This window comes from Podarcis raffonei, chromosome 7 (assembly GCF_027172205.1).
Source record: "Podarcis raffonei isolate rPodRaf1 chromosome 7, rPodRaf1.pri, whole genome shotgun sequence".
Classification (NCBI taxonomy): domain Eukaryota; kingdom Metazoa; phylum Chordata; class Lepidosauria; order Squamata; family Lacertidae; genus Podarcis; species Podarcis raffonei.
The window spans coordinates 4,541,078-4,564,118 of NC_070608.1; the positions used below are offsets into that span (position 1 = coordinate 4,541,078).

The following is a 23,041-nucleotide window of genomic DNA, read 5'->3' on the forward strand; positions in this document are numbered from 1 at the left end:
GCTGGAGACATTTTTTGTTCCAACAAGCCTTCTTCTCTGGATGACTAGGTCTCTATCGTGGGTGTCTACTTGGCATTCTGGTTTTTTAAAAAATCTGCTGCTATTTTCTGTATTGTTTTAAAATGCCCTTTTTTTTTAGCTGTCTCTTATTGCATTTTGCACTCATCACCTTGGGATGTGTGTGGTAGGTGATTATTAAATAAATAAAATGAAAGTGCTGTAACTAAAAAGGGTTTGAAAGCAGATGGAAACAAGGGAGCCAGATGGGACGAAGGAACTGCGCTGTTTTATTGCAGTACTGTAAAAACCTTGATAAACTATAGATAACCAAAGAAAGAGGAGGGCAGTTTCAGCATCCTAAGAGCAGAGGGCTCCCGACAGTGCCATGAGTGTTGAAATCAATATAGCAAGTCCCTGCTCGGAGCGATGGGTCTTGATGAGGTGGAACCACTCTTACAGGGAAATGTACATATTTACATACATTTTGTATAGTTTGTGTGGCAATGCACACAAAGAAACAGAACATAAAATATGCAAAATGTACATAAAATAATTGTTATTGCTATAGGTAAAGGTAAAGGTACCCCTGACCATTAGGTCCAGTCGCGGACGACTCTGGGGTTGCGGCGCTCATCTCGCTTTATTGGCCAAGGGAGCCGGCATACAGCTTCCGGGTCATGTGGCCAGCATGACTAAGCCGCTTCTGGCGAACCAGAGCAGCACACGGAAACACCGTTTACCTTCCCGCCAGAGCAGTACCTATTTATCTACTTGCACTTTGACATGCTTTTGAACTGCTAGGTTGGCAGGAGCAGGGACTGAGCAACGGGAGCTCACCCTGTCGGGGGATTTGAACCGTCGACCTTCTGATCGGCAAGCCCTAGGTTCTGTGGTTTAACCCACAGAACCACCCGTGTCCCTGTAATGTGGCTATTATTGGGGATATATTGGAAAACTAATAAAAAACCACTTTTTTAAAAAAAAAAACTACGTAAAATATCTAAGATGACCAAGACCCATTCCACCATTGGGAGAGATGGAAAGCAGAGCTCATTCCATCAGCTCTGCTGAAAGACCAGCTTGTTCTGGCAACCCCTACCCATGAACGGTGCAAGCTGGTCATCATAAGAACAACTGTTTAAGAATTGGTGCCTGAAAATTTTATTTATTTACCCCATCCCTTTTCCCTTGGGTGTTGTGGTTTTGCAGATCGTAAGCCCACAGGCAGGGACTGTCTTGTTTTTATTGATTGTATGTAAGCTACTCAGAGAACTTTTTTGGCTGAAGAGCAGGGTACAAACATAACAATAATGAGGAGGAATAGCTCAGCTGGTAGAGCAGGAGGCTTTTAATCTCAGGGTTATGGGTCCAAGTACCAAGCTGGGCAAAAGATTTCTGCTTTGCAGGGGACTGGACTAGATGTCCTACAATTCTATGCAAATAGAAGGGGAAGAAATGGAGGCAGTGAGAGATTTTACTTTCTTGGGCTCCATGATCACTGCAGATGGTGACAGCAGTCACGAAATTAAAAGACACCTGCTTCTTGGGAGGAAAGCAATGACAAACCTAGACAGCATCTTAAAAAGCAGAGACATCACCTTGCCAACAACGGTCCGTATAGTTAAAGCTATGGTTTTCCCAGTAGTGATGTATGTAAGTGAGAGCTGGACCATAAAGAAGGCTGATCGCTGAAGAATGGATGCTTTTGAACTATGGTGCTGGAGGAGACTCTTGAGAGTCCCATGGACTGCAAGAAGATCAAACCTATCTATTCTGAAGGAAATCAGCCCTGAGTGCTCACTGGAAGGACAGATCCTGAAGCTGAGGCTCCAATACTTTGGCCACCTCATGAGAAGAGAAGATTCCCTAGAAAAGACCCTGATGTTGGGAAAGATGGAGGGCACAAGGAGAAGTGGACGACAGAGGATGAGATGGTTCGACAGTGTTATCGAAGCTACGAAGTTATGAGTTTGACCATATAAGTTTGACCAAACTGCGGGAGGCGGTGGAAGACAGGAGTCCTGGGCGTGCTCTGGTCCATGGGGTCACGAAGAGTCAGATACAACTAAACAACAACAACAACAACAACAACAACAACAAATGATTCTGTGAATAGCTACCAGGGAGGACTTCCTATATTGATTTCAACATCTGTGGTAATGGGAGCTCCATGCAGTAGTTTGCCATTCTTGGTTAGCTGGGAATACTTTGGCCCAGTGCTTTTTTCTGGGGGGATGCAGGGGTACGCATACCCCTAAACATTTTGTGAATCTTTATACTTTTGTTCATTTACTGTATTTATTTTCCCCAATTTGAACTATGAAATCGTGATTTTCTTGAGTCAAAATGAGAGTAGTACCTTTAAACATTTTTTAAAAAAGAAAAAAAAGCACTGCTTTGGACAACCTCACATGTGGGTTTTTTCACCTCAAAAACTTCCGAGCATATATATTTATTTTCCATTTCCATAGTACTGGACTGACAAAACTCTGTAAGCAGTTTATGTAAAGTATATACACGAAATTGTAAAGGATATGGGGATTTTTCTTTAAAAATCCACACGGAAACAGAATGGGGCAGGCTTTGCTCCTGACTCGTGATGAACTGATCCAGCATAGGTTTTATCTTTGGAAGAAATTCTGTAAAACCCATTACCGGTGAAGCCAGTATTTTGTGAAGCCAGTTTTGTGGCCTGACCACAAAACTCTTAAGAACCAGTTAAGAGGGAGCCCAACACTGACAAACAACTCCAGATAAGGTACAAGGAGGGCTCTGAATGTACAGTAAAGTCATGGCTTGAGTCAAGTTGCATTTCAAGGATAGTGGTTGGAGATTGTGGGGCAATGGGGCAATGGGTTGGCAGGAGATGGCTAGCCAGAGGAGGAAACAGCTGAAACAATGAATTTTCTCTATATAGTGCATTGTTTTGTGGGAAATGGGACACCCCTTAAAAACGAAAATGCAACTGGATACAATATGCTTACTATCAAGCCCAAAGAGCAAATGAATGAGGACTAGAATACTGACTGCCTTGCTCTCATGCTTGCACAGAGTTATTAGTTCCATTAAATTAGTTCCCTCGTTCCTAACAGCAAATTAACTTCCATCGTTTTTAATAATGGAGCTCACTTTGTGAATATTAAAGTGTCTTTATTGCTGTTCTGTTGCTGCGAAACTGGCCGACAAAAAGATTTGACCATTATTTGACTCCCCAAATAAAATAAAAATAAAAATAACCCCTCCCCCCTTTTTAAAAAATTGGTTTGATAGCCAAACTCATCAAGGAAGGCGCACACACACTTGTCCAAAATAACCAGAAATCACTCGCGTTTTGACATGGAACCTACTGTATCTGCCAGTCTCCTCAAAATGCCATAAGCAATTGAGATCCACAAGCAATGATACCTCCCCAATGAACGTATGCATTATTAAAATATTTCTACACCGTCTCCCATATCAACCCTGTGGTAGTTGACAGCCATAAAAGGCAAACCAAGAAACAAATTTAAAACAGATGGCAATAAGTGCAAATTAAAACCAATCCATAAAAAGGCGCAGTATCGGGAATACCCAACATTCAGGGTTGGTGTGTAATGTATTTTCAGGACTCGCTGAAAACTCAACAAGGTAGGTGCCTGCCTTATTCCCAGGGCAAGATGGTTCCATAAACTGGATTCCACAACAGAGAAGGGTCTTGCCCCTGGGCTGGACTTCCACAGCCTGCAACACGATCAATAGGGCCTTAGTTTGCAACCTTAATAACTGGTTGAAGGCATTTCTTCATATAACCAGGTCCCAAGCTATTTAGGGCTTTTAAACAACAAAACCTTGAACTTGGTCTGGAAGCTAATGGAAAGCTGGTGCTGCTCTTTCAGCGAAGGTGTTAGACTTCAAGGGAGGCTACCCCGTTTAGGAACTTAAATGCTTCCTTTTTGCACAAGCTGCAGCTTTGAGACCAACTGTAAGGGCAGTCCCGCAGAGAGTCCATTTACAGTAGCCAAGTTTTGAGCTTACCAGCACAGGGATCAATCAGATGTCTATGAGAAACCCGCAAGCAGGATTCAAACACCATAGCACTCTCTTTTCCCATGGCTTCGAGCAACTGCTACTGAGAAGCATTGCTGACTTTGATCATGGAAGCAGAAACTAGCCATTATGGCTAGTAGCCACTGAGAGCCCTCTCCAACTCCATGAATTTGTCCAATCCTCTTTGAAAGCCATCCAAGTTTGTGGCCATCGCTGCCTCCACGGCTGGTACAAGGAACACGCCTAGACTATATATACCTGTGACTTAAGGGAGAGCACAACAGGCAGAATACCCAATCCCAGGAACAAAACACCCACAGAGCCTCCAACCAGTTGAAATTCAGCTTCAACTTTGTGACCCTCAAAAATCCCACTGCTGTGTCCAGGCACCACGTTGGCACTCGAATGTCCACATCTGTTTCAGGTGTAACAAAGAGATGGAGCAGGGGTTCCCAAAGCATATGAATGACACCACAATCCCAATCTCCTAATGGTCACACCCAATGGCTACATATGCAGTGCTGGAGGTAGAATGGAACTATGAGGCATCACGCAACTCAACACCAGTGAAGGCGGTGAAGGTCCTGTGTGAGTGCCTGGAGGCGGTTGGAGGATGGATGGTGGCTAACAGATTGAGGTTGAATCCTGACAAGACAGATGTACTGTTTTTGGGGGACAGGGTGTGGGTGGGTGTGGGGGACTCCCTGGTCCTGAATGGGGTAACTGTGCCCTTGAAGGACCTGGTGCGCAGCCTGGGAGTCATTTTGGACTCACAGCTATCCATGGGGTGCAGGTTAATTCTGTGTCCAGGGCGGCTGTCTATCAGTTCCACCTGGTACGCAGGCTGAGACCCTACCTGCCTACAGACTGTCTCGCCAGAGTGATGCATGCTCTGGTTATCTCCCACTTGGACTACTGCAATGAGCTCTACGTGGGGCTGCCTTTGAAGGTGGCCCGGAAACTGCAATTAATCCAGAATGCGGCAGCTAGACTGGTGGCTGGGAGTGGCCACCGGGACCACAAAACACCTGTCCTGAGAGATCTGCATTGGATCCCAGTACATTTCCAAGCACAATTCAACGTGTCGGTGCTGAACTTTAAAGCCCTAAACGGCCTCAGTCCTGTATACCTGAAGGTGTGTCTCCACCCCCATCGTTCATCCCAGACACTGAGGTCCAGTGTCGAGGGCCTTCTGGCAGTTCCTTCACTGCGAGAATGAGGTTACAAGGAACCAGACAGAGGGCCTTCTCAGTAGTGGCGCCCACCCTGTGGAATGCCCTCCCTTCAGATGTGAAGGAAATAAGCAGCTATATTATCTTTAAAAGACATCTGAAGGCAACCCTGTTAGGGAAGTTTTTAAATATTTAATGCTGTATTGTTTTTAACACTCGATTGGAAGCTGCCCAGAGTGGCTGGGGAAACTCAGCCAGATGGGCGGGGTATAAATAATAAATTTTATTATTATTATTATTATTATTAACAGCCAGGGTGTCTAGCTACACCGATCCAACGCTCTCCCTTGAACTGACCCTGAATGTAGGAGCAGAACCACAGAACTACTGTGGCCCCCAGTTCCAAGCCACAGAGACAGCCTGTCAGGATGCCCTGGTTGAGGGCATCAAAAGCTGCTAAGAGATCAAGCAAGAACAACAGGGTCACACTCACAGAATCACATAATTGTAGATTATTGTAGACCCCAAGGGTCACCGAGTCCAACCCCCTGTAATACAGGAATCACAACTAAAGTACCCCTGATATGTGGCAATCCACTCTTCCCAAGAAAGGGCATCTATGTATGAACACATGTGATGGACATGACTGCCAACAAAACTTGCGCATACTTCCTGTTCCCATGCAACATTTGCAAGTTTGAACTTCCAATAACTGTTCTAGGAGAATAGCAATAAAATACGTAATGTGTGAATCAATCCCGCACTTGCATTAGAGAAAGATGCCCTTCTCCAGGGACTTCTCAGTGTGATTCCTAATGGGATGCTGTTCTTTGGTCAAGAGACTCTCTATATGTCCACCTTTGAGATGTGCTTAGTTGTTTTGGGTAAAGTGGGTAAGTGAAGCGGATGACCAATGGGAGAACAGATGGTATGGATCTGGGAGAATTTGTGAGGTCCTGTGCTGAGCTAAAACTTCTGAAATGGGAATAGATGCTATTCTAAGATGTACTGAAAGAGGAGTTCTAGACTGCATTCAGATATAAGAATAAACTATGGAAACAAGTTACAGTGAGCCTTAGCTCATGTGTTCTGCCTACTTTCTCCTTCTTAAACACAGCCACAAGGAGATAAGAAGCTTTCACTTCCAATAGGGTTTGACCACAGTTTAGTGTTACATCCCGACCCTGAACTTTAGTTCAACTATGGTTTGTTTTCTCTTATTCAAATCAATACAACAAGAATAATAGAAGTACTGAAAAGCAGCCCAGTATAGTGAGTAATATTAAGTACTTAAGAGCATCAGGAAAGCCAAATTTCACACTGCACTGTGCAGAGGAAGTTCTAGGTGGCCCAGTTTGTTGTATATAAGATAAAATCTCACCAAACAGCACAAAACTTTTCAAGGTCCTCCAAACCTTTGGCAACATCCAATTTATGAGTTATTTTTTTACTGACTGGCCACAGTTTAGGGCTACGTTCAGACCCTGAACTTTGGTTTGTTGACGCAAGCCAGTTGTATAAACCCAAATTGGACGTTCTATTGTTTTAACAGACCACAGTTGAGACCAACTAGGGTTTGTGGTTAATCAAAAAGCAAAAGTTTTCAATATTCTCACAGTGAGGAGAGGGGAACATGCAAGACTCTGATGCCTTATGTCCAAACACAGCCACAGTGGAAAAGGGGACAAAGGAAAGTAAAGGGGATAGATAGCATGCATCTTAAACTGTCCGTATACGACAGAGAATCTGGGTTCAATTGTATAAACCTCCAACTTGCTCTTACAATTGCTATCTACCCATTCAAGCTGAGAGAAAAAAGAGAGAGAAGCAGTTAAGGCAGCGGTTCTCAACCTGTGGGTCCCCAGATGTTGTTGGAACTACAACTCCCATCATCCCTGAGCTCTGGCCTTGCTAGCAAGGGGTGATGGGAGTTGTAGTCTAACAACATCTGGGGACCCACAGGTTGAAAAAGGCTGAGTTGAGGTGAGGGAAAGCATTTTCATTTTTCTCACCTGGCTACAGAGCAAAAACTGAGGGGAAAAGCGACTCGGTCACCATTGTTTCCTGCACAGACACACCACGAGAAATGCTGCTGTCCTCAAATTCCTTAAATTCCTAGAGCACCTAATCCCACAATGCAAGGCCTGGACTTTTGGGAAGGGGTTAGGCTTTGGGCCTGCCATGGACTCAGGCAGGCACAGACAACACTGTATCTTTAAAGCCACTTCAGTGCAGATGTTTCCATGGCAACTAGTGGACCAAATACATTAGTGTTTCTAATAATAAACCAAACCTTCATCTTGGGAAACCTGCCTTCCCCAGTGCCCCCTCTCCTCCCCTCGCCCCCATCTCTCCTCACTACCTTTTAGATTTCCCCCTCCCTCTCCCGCGATGAGCCGCTCTTCACAAAGTGAGGGAGGAGGAAGGAGAGAACGGCCCAACGGGCCTCGCAAGACCTGAAGCTCAAGATGATGGTCACCGAGAGCATCGTGGGATTGGTCCTCGATGGGAGCAGTTCACCTAGGGACCCGGAACAGGGTGAAAGTCAACTGAAACACTGCAAAAAGGGGTGTGGACCTGAGAGAAAACAAATCAAATAAAGGCATCTTTCCTTGTTTTCCTGTTTTACAAAGTCCTAGCAAAACTCATAAGCGCCAATAATTCATGCCCTGACCAGGCGGTCCTCCTCCACGACAGCCTAGTTTTGATAACAAAGAAGCCACCATCTACCTTCTCCCTCTTTACTTGTGCAAGAGCATGCGAGGCAAATCCTTTGACAAGCGCCAATACACCCTTTTGACCCCATTTTGAGGCGCTGCTAAGAAGGCATCAAAGTAACTGGAGACAAAGCTGCCGTGACGCTCCGAAATCACAAAAGAATGTCCCCGAGAGGCGTCCCGGAGGGTTTGAGGAGCCGGGGAAAGAGCAAAAGGTGACAGGAAGATTCCTGAAAAGGATCGACCAACAATACTATATGAATCCGTAGTGAAAGGCCTGAGATTCAGAAGCATCCAAAGTCACAGATCTCCTCGCTCCAGAACCCATTCACTCACTCGCTCATCAAGCCTCTCCCATCTCTCTCTAATAGTCCAGGCAACCGGTCGAAAACTGCAGGTGACATAAGTGGGGAAAGGGGTCAGTTAGGGGTACCCAGCAGCCAGCACTGATGGAGGGGAAAAAGGAAGAAGGATGTTTTCAGGCAGCGAAAGACAATGGTGACATTTCAATGCTGCAATGATCTTGAACCAGATATTTTATTGTTGTTATTTAGGTCACAGATTCTCAAAGACACATGTCAGTCGCTTTCTGACAATGGTGATGCTTATTGCAATGTGCGCGCACACACACACATGCACAAGCAAACACACATGCAATAGCCTTGCCATGCACACCCAGACGGAGACTCACACGCGAGTGCGCACACCCAGCCTTGCACGGCACTGCTTGTCACACTGAAATGTCATCCGCTGGACCATTTCCTTTGCTTCTCTCTCTCTCTCTCTCTCTCTCTCTCTCTCTCTCTCTCTCTCTCTCTCTCTCTCTCTCTCCGCCTCCTTCTCGGCACACACACACACACACACAAATGCCAAGACTTCACTCCTTTGGATGCCGCACAACCGGTGAGGCACACTTACCATTTCGGCACTCAGCTGGGCTAAGATGGCGAAGGTGGAGATTCTGTCACACAGGCATTTAGTTCGGAAAGGATCGACCGGGACTGTTCGGCAGCCACGCCAGGACCAGGCGCCAAGCTGAGACGAAGAGGAGGAGGAGGAGGAGGAGGGTCTGTGAAGGGAGGGGGAGGGGAGCCCAGTGCAGAGGGAGAGAGCAAGAGAGAGGCAGAGAGGGAGGGAGAGGAAGACAGGCACACACACAGAGGGAGAGAGGGGGAGAGACAGGAGGGAGAAAAAGAAAAACAGGCATCACTAACAAATTTCCAGAGGGAGAGAGAGAGAGAGATAAAAAAAAAAAACCAGGACAGCAGCAGCAGCCAACCCCCACGTGGCCCTCCTCCCCATATGACACCCCTCCAGTGACACATACCCAGTGCCTTCCCACACACCTGGGACATCACTCGTGGCTTCATCAGCGCAACCCCATGTGCCAAACTTCCCCCCTGCTGAGGCATGACTCGTGATCCCCCCCTCCTTTGAAAGATGCACCCACCCACTCCCAAATAGCCTCTGATCCATAATGCTCTCCCTATATGGCCCTCTGTGGCTGAACTCGCCTCAATGGCTCAGGACTTCCTCTTCTTTGCGATGACTGCCCCATCGCTCACACAGAGTGGATATCACAGCAGAGGAGATGGGTCACAATCTCCCCACATGCTCATTGGTGATACGCATGGACAGCCCTTTCATGCGCCCATAGCATCACCCCCTGGCATGCTCAATTTTCACTTTATTTCCCCCAAAAGGGATGGCTTGCTTCCTTACCAAACTCAATCCAGCTGAAGACCTTCACTGGTGTCCGTACACCTGCCTTCCAGCTGACCAGGACACCTCTCACATTCTGCACCACCAGCAACCACAACACTATGATGCACTTTCACAAAGACTCTTGGTGTCAAAACAACCTGAAACTCAGCACCAAGCAGACGGCTGCTCTCTCTCCCACTACCCCAAGCCGGCACGTGCCGGCACACATGCGGCCTTTCCATGCTCACACACCCTCAGCCACAGCTGTCCACACACCCACAGCTATTCTACATTGAAAAGATGCTGCAGGGAGAGAAAAAATTGCAAGGTGCGCAGTGGGGAAATGGACTTTGCTGCTCATTTTGCTGCTCAGCTTTGGAATTTGCAGCCAACCCTGTTTTTCTCCTAAGCAGGAGATGTGCTTGTCTTGAAAATACCTGTTGGACTTATTCGCACATTACATTTGTGGGTGCGCATTTCAAATCCACCAGGCCCACATTCACACCAGGCATTTGAAGCTTTGAACTGTCACGGCATGTCCCCAACAAAAGACTCCTGTGAGCTGTAGATTCTTAAAGGACGCTGGTAATTTTTAGGAGATCCCTATTCCCCTCCAAGAGCTACAATTCCCAGAGCGGTTTAACGGTCAGTCCCACTTCACAGGGAACTCTGTGAATTGTAGTTCTGTAAGGGGGACAGGGCATCTCTTCACAGCTCTTGCCACCTTAAACAAACGGCAGCTCCCAGAATTCTTTGAGGGATGCCAGGACTCTTCACAGTGCCTTAAATGCAGGGTGAGAATGTGGTTCAAGAGCACATCTAATAATTGGACTGTGTGACATGGCCTTCACCCTTAAATATCCCTAACCTTTCCCTAAGGGGTTAATTTCTTGGTGAGGAAGGGAAGGGGGGTTCTCCACCCCCATCGTTCTACCCAGACACTGAGGTCCAGCGCCGAGGGCCTTCTGGCGGTTCCCTCACTGCGAGAAGCCAAGTTACAGGGAACCAGGCAGAGGGCCTTCTCGGTGGTGGCACCCGCCCTGTGGAACACCCTCCCTCCAGATGTCAAAGAGAAAAACAACTGCCAGACTTTTAGAAGACATCTGAAGGCAGCCCTGTTTAGGGAAGCTTTTAATGTTTGCTGCATTACTGTATTTTAATATTTTGTTAGAAGCCGCCCAGAGTGGCAGGGGAAGCCCAGCTAGATGGGCGGGGCATAAATAATTTATTATTATTATTATTATTATTATTATTATTATTATTATTATTATCATAGCACATCATGAATCTCAAGAAACGTACACCAAAGAATAACTTCCTTATATGGGACTCTTAACTTCATCACCATCATGCATAGCTTGCCATGCAGAATGTTCCTTCCAAGACATAGTGCCAAAGTTTCTCTTGATGAGAGCCAGTGTGGTGTAGTGGTTAAGAGCGGTAGTCTCGTAATCTGGTGAACCGGGTTCACTTCCCCACTCCTCCACATGCAGCTGCTGGGTGACCTTGGGCTAGTCACACTTCTCTGAAGTCTCTCAGCCCCACTCACCTCACAGAGTGTTTGTTGTGGGGGAGGAAGGGAAAGGAGAATGTTAGCTGCTTTGAGACTCCTTAAAGGGAGTGAAAGACGGGATATCAAATCCAAACTCTTCTTCTTCAGCTGCTGATGCTGATGCTTCCCGAACTCTCCAAGCTCCAATGGGAGACTTCCAAAGTCCTACAGAGTCTTCCCCACATGGCATGTTCCGGGCTGCATAGCTCTCATATGGATGCAGATGCAGAAAACCTCCTTCATTTCCCCCAGAGTTTTGCTTTTCCACCCCTGCTGTCACAGAACTGCATTTCCATGATGTATAGCGCCAGCTTTCACACTTCCTACTTTCAGGGAACCAGGGCTGAGCTGAAATCTATCAGAAGACTTTCATTCTCCCGACCTTTTCTTTTTCCTCCCTCCATTTATTTTGTGATGGACCTAACTTTCTTCTCACGTTGCTAGACTTTGTGGAGGATGAAGAATGGTGGCCAGAGTGCCATTCAAAACATGTTTAGGGAAAAAAGGAAATAAGCTATGGAAACTATGGAACTTGCTCTCATGGGGGACAGTAATGGTCACTAACTTAGATGGCTTTAGAAGAGGATTAGGCAGATTTATGGAGGAGAGGGCTATTGATGGCTCCTTGCCACGATGGCAATGCTCTGTCTGTACAGTTGGAGGCAGCAGTTTTTCCAAATACTGGTTGTTGAAAACCACAGGAGGGAAGACATCTCTTGTGTTCAAATCCTGATTGTGGGTTTCCCATTGGGGCAACTGGTTGGCCAATGTGAGAACGGGGGACTAGATGGGCCGTTGGCCTGATCCAGCAGCCTCTTCTTATGCTCTTAAGTTCTTAAGCTGTGCTCCTGCCACTTTAACAATGAGCTCCACCATCGTGAAATTCATGGAGGGTTATCCTCCCTCTGGCGGGGGGAGGGGGGAGCTTTCTCCCAATTTCTCTCCCTGCAAATATGCTGGAAAATTTCCACAGGCTGTTTGCGCTACAGGGGACCTTTTCCTAATTCCACGTGGTCTGCTGAGCACTAAGGCACCCCTAAGCACCTGCCATGCTATCATGCATAGGAAACTGTCAGAACATTGGTCCAATTAGCTCATTACTGCCCACACTGATTGGCAGAGGCTCTCCGGGATTTCAGGCAGGGGGCATCATCTGGAGAAGGTGGGGATTGAACCTGGCACCTTCTGGATGCAAAGCAGGTGCAAAGTTACAAGAAAGGAGATTCTGACTAAACATTCAGAAAAGCCACTTCTGCCCTGCAGAGGAGGCGGGGTTGCGGGCATCACGCCCAACGCCCCAGTGACTGGGGGGATCCCCGGCCGCATCACCCCTTTGCCAACCAATCGGCCAGCTCTGGGGGCGTGGCCTGCCCTATTTAAGGCAGGAGCGGCGGGAATCTCCCTCTTTTGCCACCTACCAGCTGTTCCTGCTTTCCCCACCCTCCTGCCCTATAAGGTTTTCATTCCTTGACCTTGCTATGGACCTTGGTTGGTCGCCATTGAGGGGCCTGGTATTTTTCCACTTGGCAAATTGGCACCAGCCACTCGTAGCAAATCGTCACAACTTTCTTTGTATTGGCGGTTAGGCATTGGCATTGCTCTGTAGATGGAAGAGGGGAGGAAGCGCCATCACCTGCCCCACATATTGAAGGGTAGTCCGATAAAGGATTCTGGGGTGTGTGGTCCTGTCCGAAGCCTAAAGAGGTGAGGACCTAAGGCACACCCCCTAGCGGTGGCCCCGGGGGAGTTCCTAGTAGATGTGCATCAGCAGGACTCCTACTGGTGGTTAACCTTTCCCGGACTCTTCCATCTACAGAGCAATACCAATGCCTAACCGCCAGAAGAGTGATTAGTGGGGTGCCACAGGGTTCTGTCTTGGGCCCGGTCTTATTCAACATCTTTATCAACGACTTGGATGATGGACTCAAGGGCATCCTGATCAAATTTGCAGATGACACCAAACTGGGAGGGGTGGCTAACACCCCAGAGGACAGGATCACACTTCAAAACGACCTTGACAGATTAGAGAACTGGGCCAAAACAAACAAGATGAATTTTAACAGGGAGAAATGTAAAGTATTGCACTTGGGCAAAAAAAATGAGAGGCACAAATACAAGATGGGTGACACCTGGCTTGAGAGCAGTACATGCGAAAAGGATCTAGGAGTCTTGGTTGACCACAAACTTGACATGAGCCAACAGTGTGACGCGGCAGCTAAAAAAGCCAATGCAATTCTGGGCTGCATCAATAGGAGTATAGCATCTAGATCAAGGGAGGTAATAGTGCCACTGTATTCTGCTCTGGTCAGACCTCACCTGGAGTACTGTGTCCAGTTCTGGGCACCACAGTTCAAGAAGGACCCTGACAAACTGGAACGTGTCCAGAGGAGGGCAACCAAAATGGTCAAAGGCCTGGAAACTATGCCTTATGAGGAACGGCTAAGGGAGCTGGGCATGTTTAGCCTGGAGAAGAGGAGGCTAAGGGGTGATATGATAGCCATGTTCAAATATATAAAAGGATGTCACATAGAGGAGGGAGAAAGGTTGTTTTCTGCTGCTCCAGAGAAGCGGACACGGAGCAATGGATCCAAACTACAAGAAAGAAGATTCCACCTAAACATTAGGAAGAACTTCCTGACAGTAAGAGCTGTTCAACAGTGGAATTTGCTGCCAAGGAGTGTGGTGGAGTCTCCTTCTTTGGAGGTCTTTAAGCAGAGGCTTGACAACCATATGTCAGGAGTGCTCTGATGGTGTTTCCTACATGGCAGGGGGTTGGACTTGATGGCCCTTGTGGTCTCTTCCAACTCTATGATTCTATGATTCTATGATTCTATGACTTCTAGTGGACGGGCTCTAGATCAGATAAGTCAGATATAGTCGGTTAGGACCAATGTCTAAGCAAATACCACTCATCACCTGTAACCAATAAAGTTGTGGCCTTATTTAGCCCATTAACCTTAATAATTGTGTCATGTGTCTTTATTTGCACCGGTGGGGGGGGGGACGGGAACTCGCCACACAAAACTTTCTGACAGTAAGAGCTGTCAGCAGTAGAACAGACTCCTATGAGGGGTGGTGGACTCTCCTTCCTTAGAGGTTTTTAAATAGCGGTTGGATGGTCATCTGTCATGGATGCTTTAGCTGAGATTCCTGCATTGCAGAGGGTTGGACTAGATGACCCCTTGGGTCCCTTCCAGCTCTAAGATTCTATGATCGACCGGTGAGCTTTGCACATTGCAGAGGATCGTGGGGCAAATTTTGGATGCTCAGTTAATCTCTTGAGTCTCACAGGTTCCCCATGTGACTTAGGTCCTCATCAAATGGGCTGACAGGAGACCCACAAGTTCATCCTTGGTGGGTTTTGTGAAAAACTGCTCCCCCTCCCCAACAATTTGAATGAGGCCCATGACACCGACTTTCCATGTTTCTGTTCTGAATTTTCTATCCCTTGCTGCTATTTGCCTAAGCAGCCTCAGAACCCGGCCTTAATCCAAAAGGATGGCCACCACCGCAGATGCCTTCATAAGAGGAACAGACACATTCATCATGGAGGATGGGGCTATCACTGACTACATGAGACTATGGCTATGCTCTGCCTCCATTGCTAGAGATAGGCAGGAAGAGTGATGATGTGCTCACATCCTTTTTATGAGTTTTCCATGGGGAAATCTGATTGACCAGGATGCTCAATTAGATTGACCTTTGCCCTGACCCAGCATCTGGGCTATTTCATTTCCTTATGATCACACCCAGGGGCATTTTGCCTTTGAGATGAACCCCACGATCGTGGAACCCCTGCAGTCTGCTCTAATTTGGCTTCAGAAGAGACCCCCCCCAAGCACACTCCACAGTTCTGCACATTGGTAGAGATGTCTAATGGAGAGAAGTTTGCCCTCTGTTCTTGAACTTCTTATTTCCGATTCCCCGATAAGCTTCTCGGAAACCAGAGCATTTCCCAGAAAACCATTTCACGAACACCAGCCTGTGCAAAGATTATGAGAACCACCCTAGGCAAAGACTACCCTGTCCCTGTTCCCCTCACAGAGCTGTTTAGCAAACAATCCCTCACCCACCGTGGGCCCTTCCAGCTGAAGGGCAGAGATTTAGAAGACAAAGCTTCTAAAAAGAAGGACAGGCCCCTATAAACAGACAGTGAAATATATGTTTGTGCAGTTGTGTTGATCTTATGCAATATAAGGTGCATTGAATCTAACTTCAGAAGGGAGAAGATCAGGTCCTTTCCCCCCAGAAAGCTTAAGGTTTAATAGAGATCTGGATCCACACAATACATTTAAAGCAGTAGCCTACTGCTTTAAGCAGTCCTAGCTTCCCCCAAAGAATCCTGGGAAATGTAGTTTGTTGAGGGTGCCAAAAGCTCTTAGGAGACCTGAAATGTACTAAGTTTTGAGAAACTGAAAGATAAAGTGCGAGATTGGCTTCATTATTACCAGATAATGGAGGTTTACAATTTGGACAAGAAAGTTGGTTTCCAGGTGGAAAAATCTAAATTGGAAACAGAATTGCTAGAATCCAAAACTAAGACTTTGTCAAAAATGTATAACTTGCTGCTGAAATGGAATACTCAGGATGAGACGGTTAAATCTGTAATGATTAAATGGGCACAAGACGTTGGACATAATATTATGTTTGCTGACTGGGAACAGTTGTGGACCACCGGGATTAAATTCACGGCATGTAATGCCTTAAGAGAGAATATTATGAAAATGATATACAGGTGGTACATGACCCCAGTCAAGCTTGCAAAAATCTATCATTTGCCCAACAACAAATGTTGGAAATGTAAGGAAAATGAAGGTACATTCTTTCACCTTTGGTGGACGTGTCCCAGGATTAAGGCTTTCTGGGAAATGATATATAACGAATTGAAAAAGGTATTTAAATATACCTTCTTGAAGAAACCAGAGGCCTTTCTCTTGGGCATGGCTGGCCAAGTGGTGCCAAAGAAGGACAGAACTTTTTTTATGTATGCTACAACAGCAGCAAGAATACTCATCGCAAAGTATTGGAAGACGCAAGATCTACCCACTCTGGAAGAATGGCAGATGAAGCTGATTGACTGTATGGGACTGGCGGAATTGACGAGCAGAATCCATGACCAGGGAGAAGAGTCGGCTGAAGAAGACTGGAAAAAATTTAAGGACTATTTACAGAAATACTGTAAAACTAAGGAAAGTTAAATGGTGTTGGATTGAAATTGAGGGGTTTCTAGCTGTAATGATATAAAGGAACATAGATGGGGGGAAAAAGGGTTTGAAAAATAAGGTAATGTTATAAGCTGTAATGCTTTAAATGAAGGATTTGCTGAACTAATAACTTTAATTGGGATACAAGGAGGAGAAGTATGAGGAGGTCTGAGAAATTTATGAACTTTATGTCTTTTTTAATGTTTTTGTTTGTTCTGTTTTTGTTTGTTTGTTTAAAAAATTGGAAAATCTAATAAATATTCTTTTTTTAAAAAAAGAATCGAGTGTGAATTTCATGCTCTTTATTCAGCTTATAGTAGTGAGGAATGGAAGTTCCCCCGAAATGTCTGCTTTATATACATTATTTACATAATGGGCCCCACGTGATTAGCTAATTATGGGATTCTCCTGTAGGCCAATCAGGTTTTTGATTCACTTCCACCTGGAGTTGGATTGGGTGGCTTCTGCGGTCCAATCAGACTGCTGTATTCTGAATCCTATTGTTCTAGGGCCAATCAGACTGCTGTATTCTGAATCCTATTGTTCTAGGACCAATCAGACTGCTGCATTCTGGATCCTATTGTTCTAGGGCCAATCAGACTGCTGCATTCTGGATCCTATTGTTCTAGGACCAGTCAGACTGCTGCATTCTGGATCCTATTGTTCTTGGACCAATCAGACTGCTGCCCTTTGGATTCTATTCAACTCAGTACATAACAAGACCCCTGATCCCTTCACAGAGTTACACTTCTCACAGTTCCCTGGGGAAAGGGATTGGCAAGTCAAAGTGCTTTGGGAATTGCAGCTCTGTGGGAGAAATTGGAACCTCCTGACAACTTTCAGCACCCTTAACATACTACAGCTCCCAGAATCCTTTGAGGCAAGCCACGGCCAGTGCATATCATAGTGCTTTAAGTGTGCAGTGCATATTCAGTTATGGGCTTTGGGAATCTATTGTATGTACGTGAGTGTAAGAGAGAGAGAGAGAGAGAGAGAGAGAGAGAGAGAGAGAGAGAGAGAAATTATTATAGTGGGTAGGATGTCTAATACATTGATAGATGACCTCCCTGGAGGGATCTGATCACATCAGCTAGCTGTGGAGAGCAGGTGAGTCCTAATCATATTCAGCACAGAACATCTACCTGCAGGGTGATGTGGAGGCCTAAGGAGGGACGTGGATAATGAGGTGTGAGAGACCCAGCTCAGTCCATGGTTCAAGAGCTCACCGGGAGGGAGGGAAGTAGTTGAAGCCAATCCTTCAAGCCTTGACATGAGGCCTCATCACCTTTGTAATGTTGTAGAGAGGCCAGGCTAGGAGGGAACACAGCGGTAATTGAAAGCACAAGGTACCTGTTACAGAACCAAAAAACGTAGACTCGAAAGGTACCCCAAGGACCACCTCCCCGTTACCTGTGCAATGCAGATATGGCAGCAAATCAAAATAATAAGGGAGACAGGAACTGACTGAGGAGGTGAGGTGGGCGGGAATGTCAAAGGACAGGAGGGAAAGGATTTCCCTCTGAATCCATTCGGAAGAGGCAAGTTTGGATGAAACACAGAAGCTGCAGGCGGGATGGTCATGGGGGCCACAGCACCTCAGCCCACATGGCTTTCTCATCACAGCCTCTGTAACGGCATTGTGATGTCAGACGTAGCACTATGATGTCATCATAGAACTGCGTTGGAGCGGGGTGCTCCTGGGCTCAAGTTCTGCTTGTAGGTTTCCGACAGGCATCTATCTGGTTGGCCACAGTGAGAACAGGACGCTGCACCTAACCTGACGACTCACTCAGTAGAGCATGAGACTCTTAATCTCAGAGTTATGGGTTCAAGCCCCACATTGGGTGAAAGATTCCTACGCTGCAGAGGGTTGGACTAGATGACCCTCGGGTCCCTTCCAACTCCACAGTTCTATGATGACTAATAATAATAATAATAATAATAATAATAATAATAATAATTTTATTTATATCCCGCCCTCCCCAGCTGAAGCCAGGCTCAGAGCGGCTAACAACAGTAAAATAACACATAAAGTCACAATTAATTGAAATACATTCTAAAATCAATTCATTCTAAATCAATTCAAAATCAAATTAATGGCAACCACTGGACTAGAGTGCTATGAGGATTACCAAAGGAGGGGGTCAGACTGTGCCTTGGCCAAAGGCCTGGTGGAACAGCTCTGTCTTGCAGGCCCTGTGGAAAGATGTCCAGTCCCACAGGGCCCTAGTCTCTTGTGACAGAGAGTTCCACCAGATCGGGGCCACGGCCGAAAAAGCCCTGGGTCCGGTTGAGGCCAGTCTAACCTCCCTGTGGCCTGGGATCTCCAAGATGCTTTTATTTGAAGACCATAAGGTCCTCCGTGGGACATACCAGGAGAGGCAGTCCCGTAGGTATGGTGGTCCCAGGCAGTATAGGGCTTTAAAGGTTAAAACCAGCACCTTAAACTAGATGTGCCATTGGCTTGATCTAGCAGGGCTCTTCTTTATTTGTCTTTAGATTTTTATGGATTGCCAGCTCTCCCTGCCCCATAGCCAACATGGCCCCCCTTGCCACATTTCTGTGCTAATCCGCAGTCTCAAAACAACAACAGAAAAACCCTACATGAATATTCACATGTAAATATGGTGATTGGTGATGGCCACAAGCCCCCTTTCAGCCCAAAGCTGTCTTCACCTGCCATATCTGATGTCAAGGGTAAGGCTAAATGAATGTGGCTTTTGAAGACAAGCTCATGGACCACACGGGGAGCCCTGGTGGGCCAATTCAGACCCACGGGCAGAGGTCCCCCACTGCTGCAAAATATATGTATTACTTACTCATAGTAAAAAGGTGATTTGTAGTTTCAGTCCAGTGGATAAGTGAGTCAAAATCTGTGCATTAGTCTGGAATGTTATGGCTCAGATCATTCTATAATGGAATTTGCAACCATCAAGTTCTCAGAGTATCCTTCTACCACAAAATGCCTCCTCTGCAACTGTTGCTGGTGTGACTTCCTCCAGAAGCAACTTCTGGGTCAAGTTCTCAGTAAGAAACAGCAATGCTTGGGCCGTGGGAATAGAGTGAATTAAGGACTCCTCTCCACTCAAGAGGAAGTGGAGCAGCCACAGCTCAGCAGCTCTGTTCTACTGGGGTCTTTTTCTGACCTGCTCTGAGGTCGGAATCTGGCTAGGATCCATCTGCCAGGTTGATTACTAATTCAGAGAGCAGGAGATGGAGTCAAAGTTAATTCTCCTCCTAAAAAACCCCCAAAGCAATTTTCATTTGCAGCCTCGGCAGTTTCAAGCATCCTTTCGCACCCCAAGGACAAGCAAGCTGCCCAGTTAGATTGAGGAGCATGGACTTGCATGGACCACCGAAAAGATTTGCTATTTGAGGCTCAGGCATGCGGCAACTGCACACCTCTCAGAGGTTGCTAAGCGTTCAGGACAGGCCTAGAGGCTCCGGCATTTAAGCAGTCTGGCACTCTCTTTCAGACACAGTGGTGCCTGGTGCCCTTTGGGTCTGGTAGGGTGGAAGGCAGGGAGACCAACAGGGGGAACCAGAGCAAATGACAGGCAAAGCCACTTCCTGGATATGTAAGAAGGTAGGGTCACGGGTTGCACTGTGGTCCAAACCACTGAGCCTCTTGGACTTGCCGATCGGAAGGTCGGTGGTTCGAATCCCCGCGACAGAGTGAGCTCCCATTGCTGGGTCCCTGCTCCTGCCAACCTAGCAGTTCGAAAGCACGTCAAAGTGCAAGTAGATAGATAGGTACCGCTCCGGCAGGAAGGTAAACAGTGTTTCTGTGCACTGCTTTGGTTTCGCCAGAAGTGGCTTAGTCCTGCTGGCCACATGACCCGGAAAAACTGTCTGCGGACAAACGTTGGCTCCCTTGGCCAGTAAAGCAAGATGAGTGCTGCAACCCCAGAGTCGTTCGCGACTGGACTTAACTTTAGGGGGTCCTTTACCTTTACCTTTTTAGGCCAACTGAGATTGGTGGGCAGTTTCCCTTTCATACATCTCTATTTGGCCCCTGGGATTCTCCCCTGGCAGCAGCCCATCCCAGAGGCCACAACTCCTTGGGTTCTTTCTTGTGCAGTTAGAATGTGCCACTGAATTGTGATCATGCTTTTTGCTTGCCTGGAAGGAAGATAGAGATAGGGCTGTGTGCAAGTCCTTAAATCTAGTATCCAGATCAAGAGAAGTAACAGTACCACTCTATTCTGCCTTGGTCAGACCACACTTGGACTCCTGTGTCCAATTCTAGGCACCACAATTTAAGAAGGATGTTGGCAAGCTGGAATGTGTGCAGAGGAGGGCAACCAAGATGATCAAGGGTCTGGAAACCAAGCCCTGTGAGGAACGGTTGAAGCAGCTGGCTATGTTTAGTCTGGGAAAGAGGAGGCTGTGAGGAGCTATGATGGCCATCTTCAAATATCTCAAGGGCTGTCACATGGAAGAGGGAACAAGCTTGTTTTCTCCTGCTGCGGAAGATAGGACTCAAATCAATGGTTTCAAGTTACAAGAAAGGCGATTCTGACTAAACATCAAGAAAAACTTTCTGATAGAGCTGTATAAAGATTTGAATTCAGATCCTCCAGCCTCAACACTCCAGACCAATGGATCCTGCAGCATGAAAGGGGCTTGAAGCCTAATAAAAATGCAATGGGAGATAAGTAAACAAACGCTGTGCTGTGTTTGTTTCCCCTGATGTTCTTGGAAGGCCAGGAAGGTGGGAGAGAATCTGTAATCTGATTAGCAGCTATTACTCAATTATCTCTTTAAAAACCAACGAGATGACTATTGATCCAGTTATCCCGGGCATGGAAACAAATGGAGACTGGCAGAGAGAATCGTCCACGGAGGGACTTCTCCATTTCAAAGCATCCTGTTTTCACAATCACACCAAAAGGAACTCCTGACCTGTGTAGAGAACATGAGAATTGGTTGATTTGAAAGCAAAAATTGTGTTAGCAAAGAGCTGGAGGAGAGGGAGCGTTGGCAGAGGCAGACCAGGCCTTCTCCCATCTGTGTTTCCAAAGCTAATGGCTTCTAACTGAACCAAAGCTTTGCGAAGAGGACAAGATTAGTGAACCATCCGCCAATTAGCCGCTGGGCGGGGGGGGGGGGGAGGGAGAAAGCTCATATTACAGCTTTCAGTCTGAAGCCTTAATTAACAACAAAAGCATTCCATGGCACCTAGAAATCCATATCACCATCAAAATAAAACATATGGCTCACTAAACACCCAGAAGATTATCTGGGGTGAGAGAGAGAGGGGAGATTACCAGTCCCAGACATAATAACTACAGCTGCCGCTGGATTCCCCTATATACTCTGTGGGAACCTGGCGATGAATTTTAACAGGGAGAAATGTAAAGTATTGCACTTGGGCAAAAAAAAATGAGAGGCACAAATACAAGATAGGTGACACCTGGCTCGAGAGCAGTACATGTGAAAAGGATCTAGGAGTCTTGGTTGACCACAAACTTGACATGAGCCAACAGTGTGACGCGACAGCTAAAAAAGCCAATGCAATTCTGGGCTGCATTAATAGGAGTATAGCATCTAGATCAAGGGAAGTAATAGTGCCACTGTATTCTGCTCTGGTCAGACCTCACCTGGAGTACTGTGTCCAGTTCTGGGCACCACAGTTCAAGAAGGACACGGACAAACTGGAACGTGTCCAGAGGAGGGCAACCAAAATGGTCAAAGGCCTGGAAACAATGCCTTATGAGGAACGGCTAAGGGAGCTGGGCATGTTTAGTCTGGAGAAGAGGAGGCTAAGGGGTGATATGATAGCCATGTTCAAATATATAAAAGGATGTCACATAGAGGAGGGAGAAAGGTTGTTTTCTGCTGCTCCAGAGAAGCGGACACGGAGCAATGGATCCAAACTACAAGAAAGAAGATTCCACCTAAACATTAGGAAGAACTTCCTGACAGTAAGAGCTGTTCAACAGTGGAATTTGCTGCCAAGGAGTGTGGTGGAGTCTCCTTCTTTGGAGGTCTTTAAGCAGAGGCTTGACAACCATGTCAGGAGTGCTCTGATGGTGTTTCCTGCTTGGCAGGGGGTTGGACTCGATGGCCCTTGTGGTCTCTTCCAATATGACTCTATGATTCTATGACACATTCTAGCAGACATTTGACCTGGCAGGTAAATGTGTGTGCCCTGTCCAAATCCAGAGGGAGACCCCCGCTGTCCTTGACTTCTGCTTGTAGTTTAAAAGTGCTTACACAGAACCGGATGGTGGTTAGCAGTTCATCATCACTGCAGAACGTTTCCTGCAGATCCCAGTACTGCCTTTGTGAGCTGGTGTGCCACAGTGGCTAAAGGAGGATGGGGAATCTGAGGTTCAGCTACCGTTTGGGTGGGCATTTCAAATTTGCCCAGCTTGAGAAAGTCCCATAGAGCTTGATTCGAGCCCTGCTGTTCGCTGTCTCCTCCAGAACCCCCTTAGTTTTGAGAAGGAAGACTTGTTAAAGACCCTTCTGGAGCAGGGATGGAAGGTTCTGTGGATTTCAGTTATCTGAGCTTTTCGCTTTTCCAATCAGTTCTCCAAATTTTGCAGCAATTTTCTGTGAAAAAGAAGTTGACCGGAAAGAGCATTGCATTGGCCTGTTGCATCTAGGATTTCAGTGAACAAACGGTGTTGCGTTATGCTGACCTAGTTTAGGGTAGTC

At 46.6% G+C, this 23,041-nt stretch overlaps 1 protein-coding gene across 3 annotated transcripts in view; it reads right to left on the reverse strand.

The window, feature by feature from the left end:
* Positions 1–23,041, reverse strand: part of ADGRB1 (adhesion G protein-coupled receptor B1) — a 394,399-nt gene that overhangs the window by 104,755 nt on the left and 266,603 nt on the right. For all 3 annotated transcript variants that reach the window (XM_053395177.1, XM_053395176.1, XM_053395178.1), the window contains exon 18: positions 8,834–8,984. In XM_053395177.1, the coding sequence (XP_053251152.1) occupies positions 8,834–8,984 (151 nt within the window). The remainder of the gene's footprint in view (positions 1–8,833; positions 8,985–23,041) is intronic.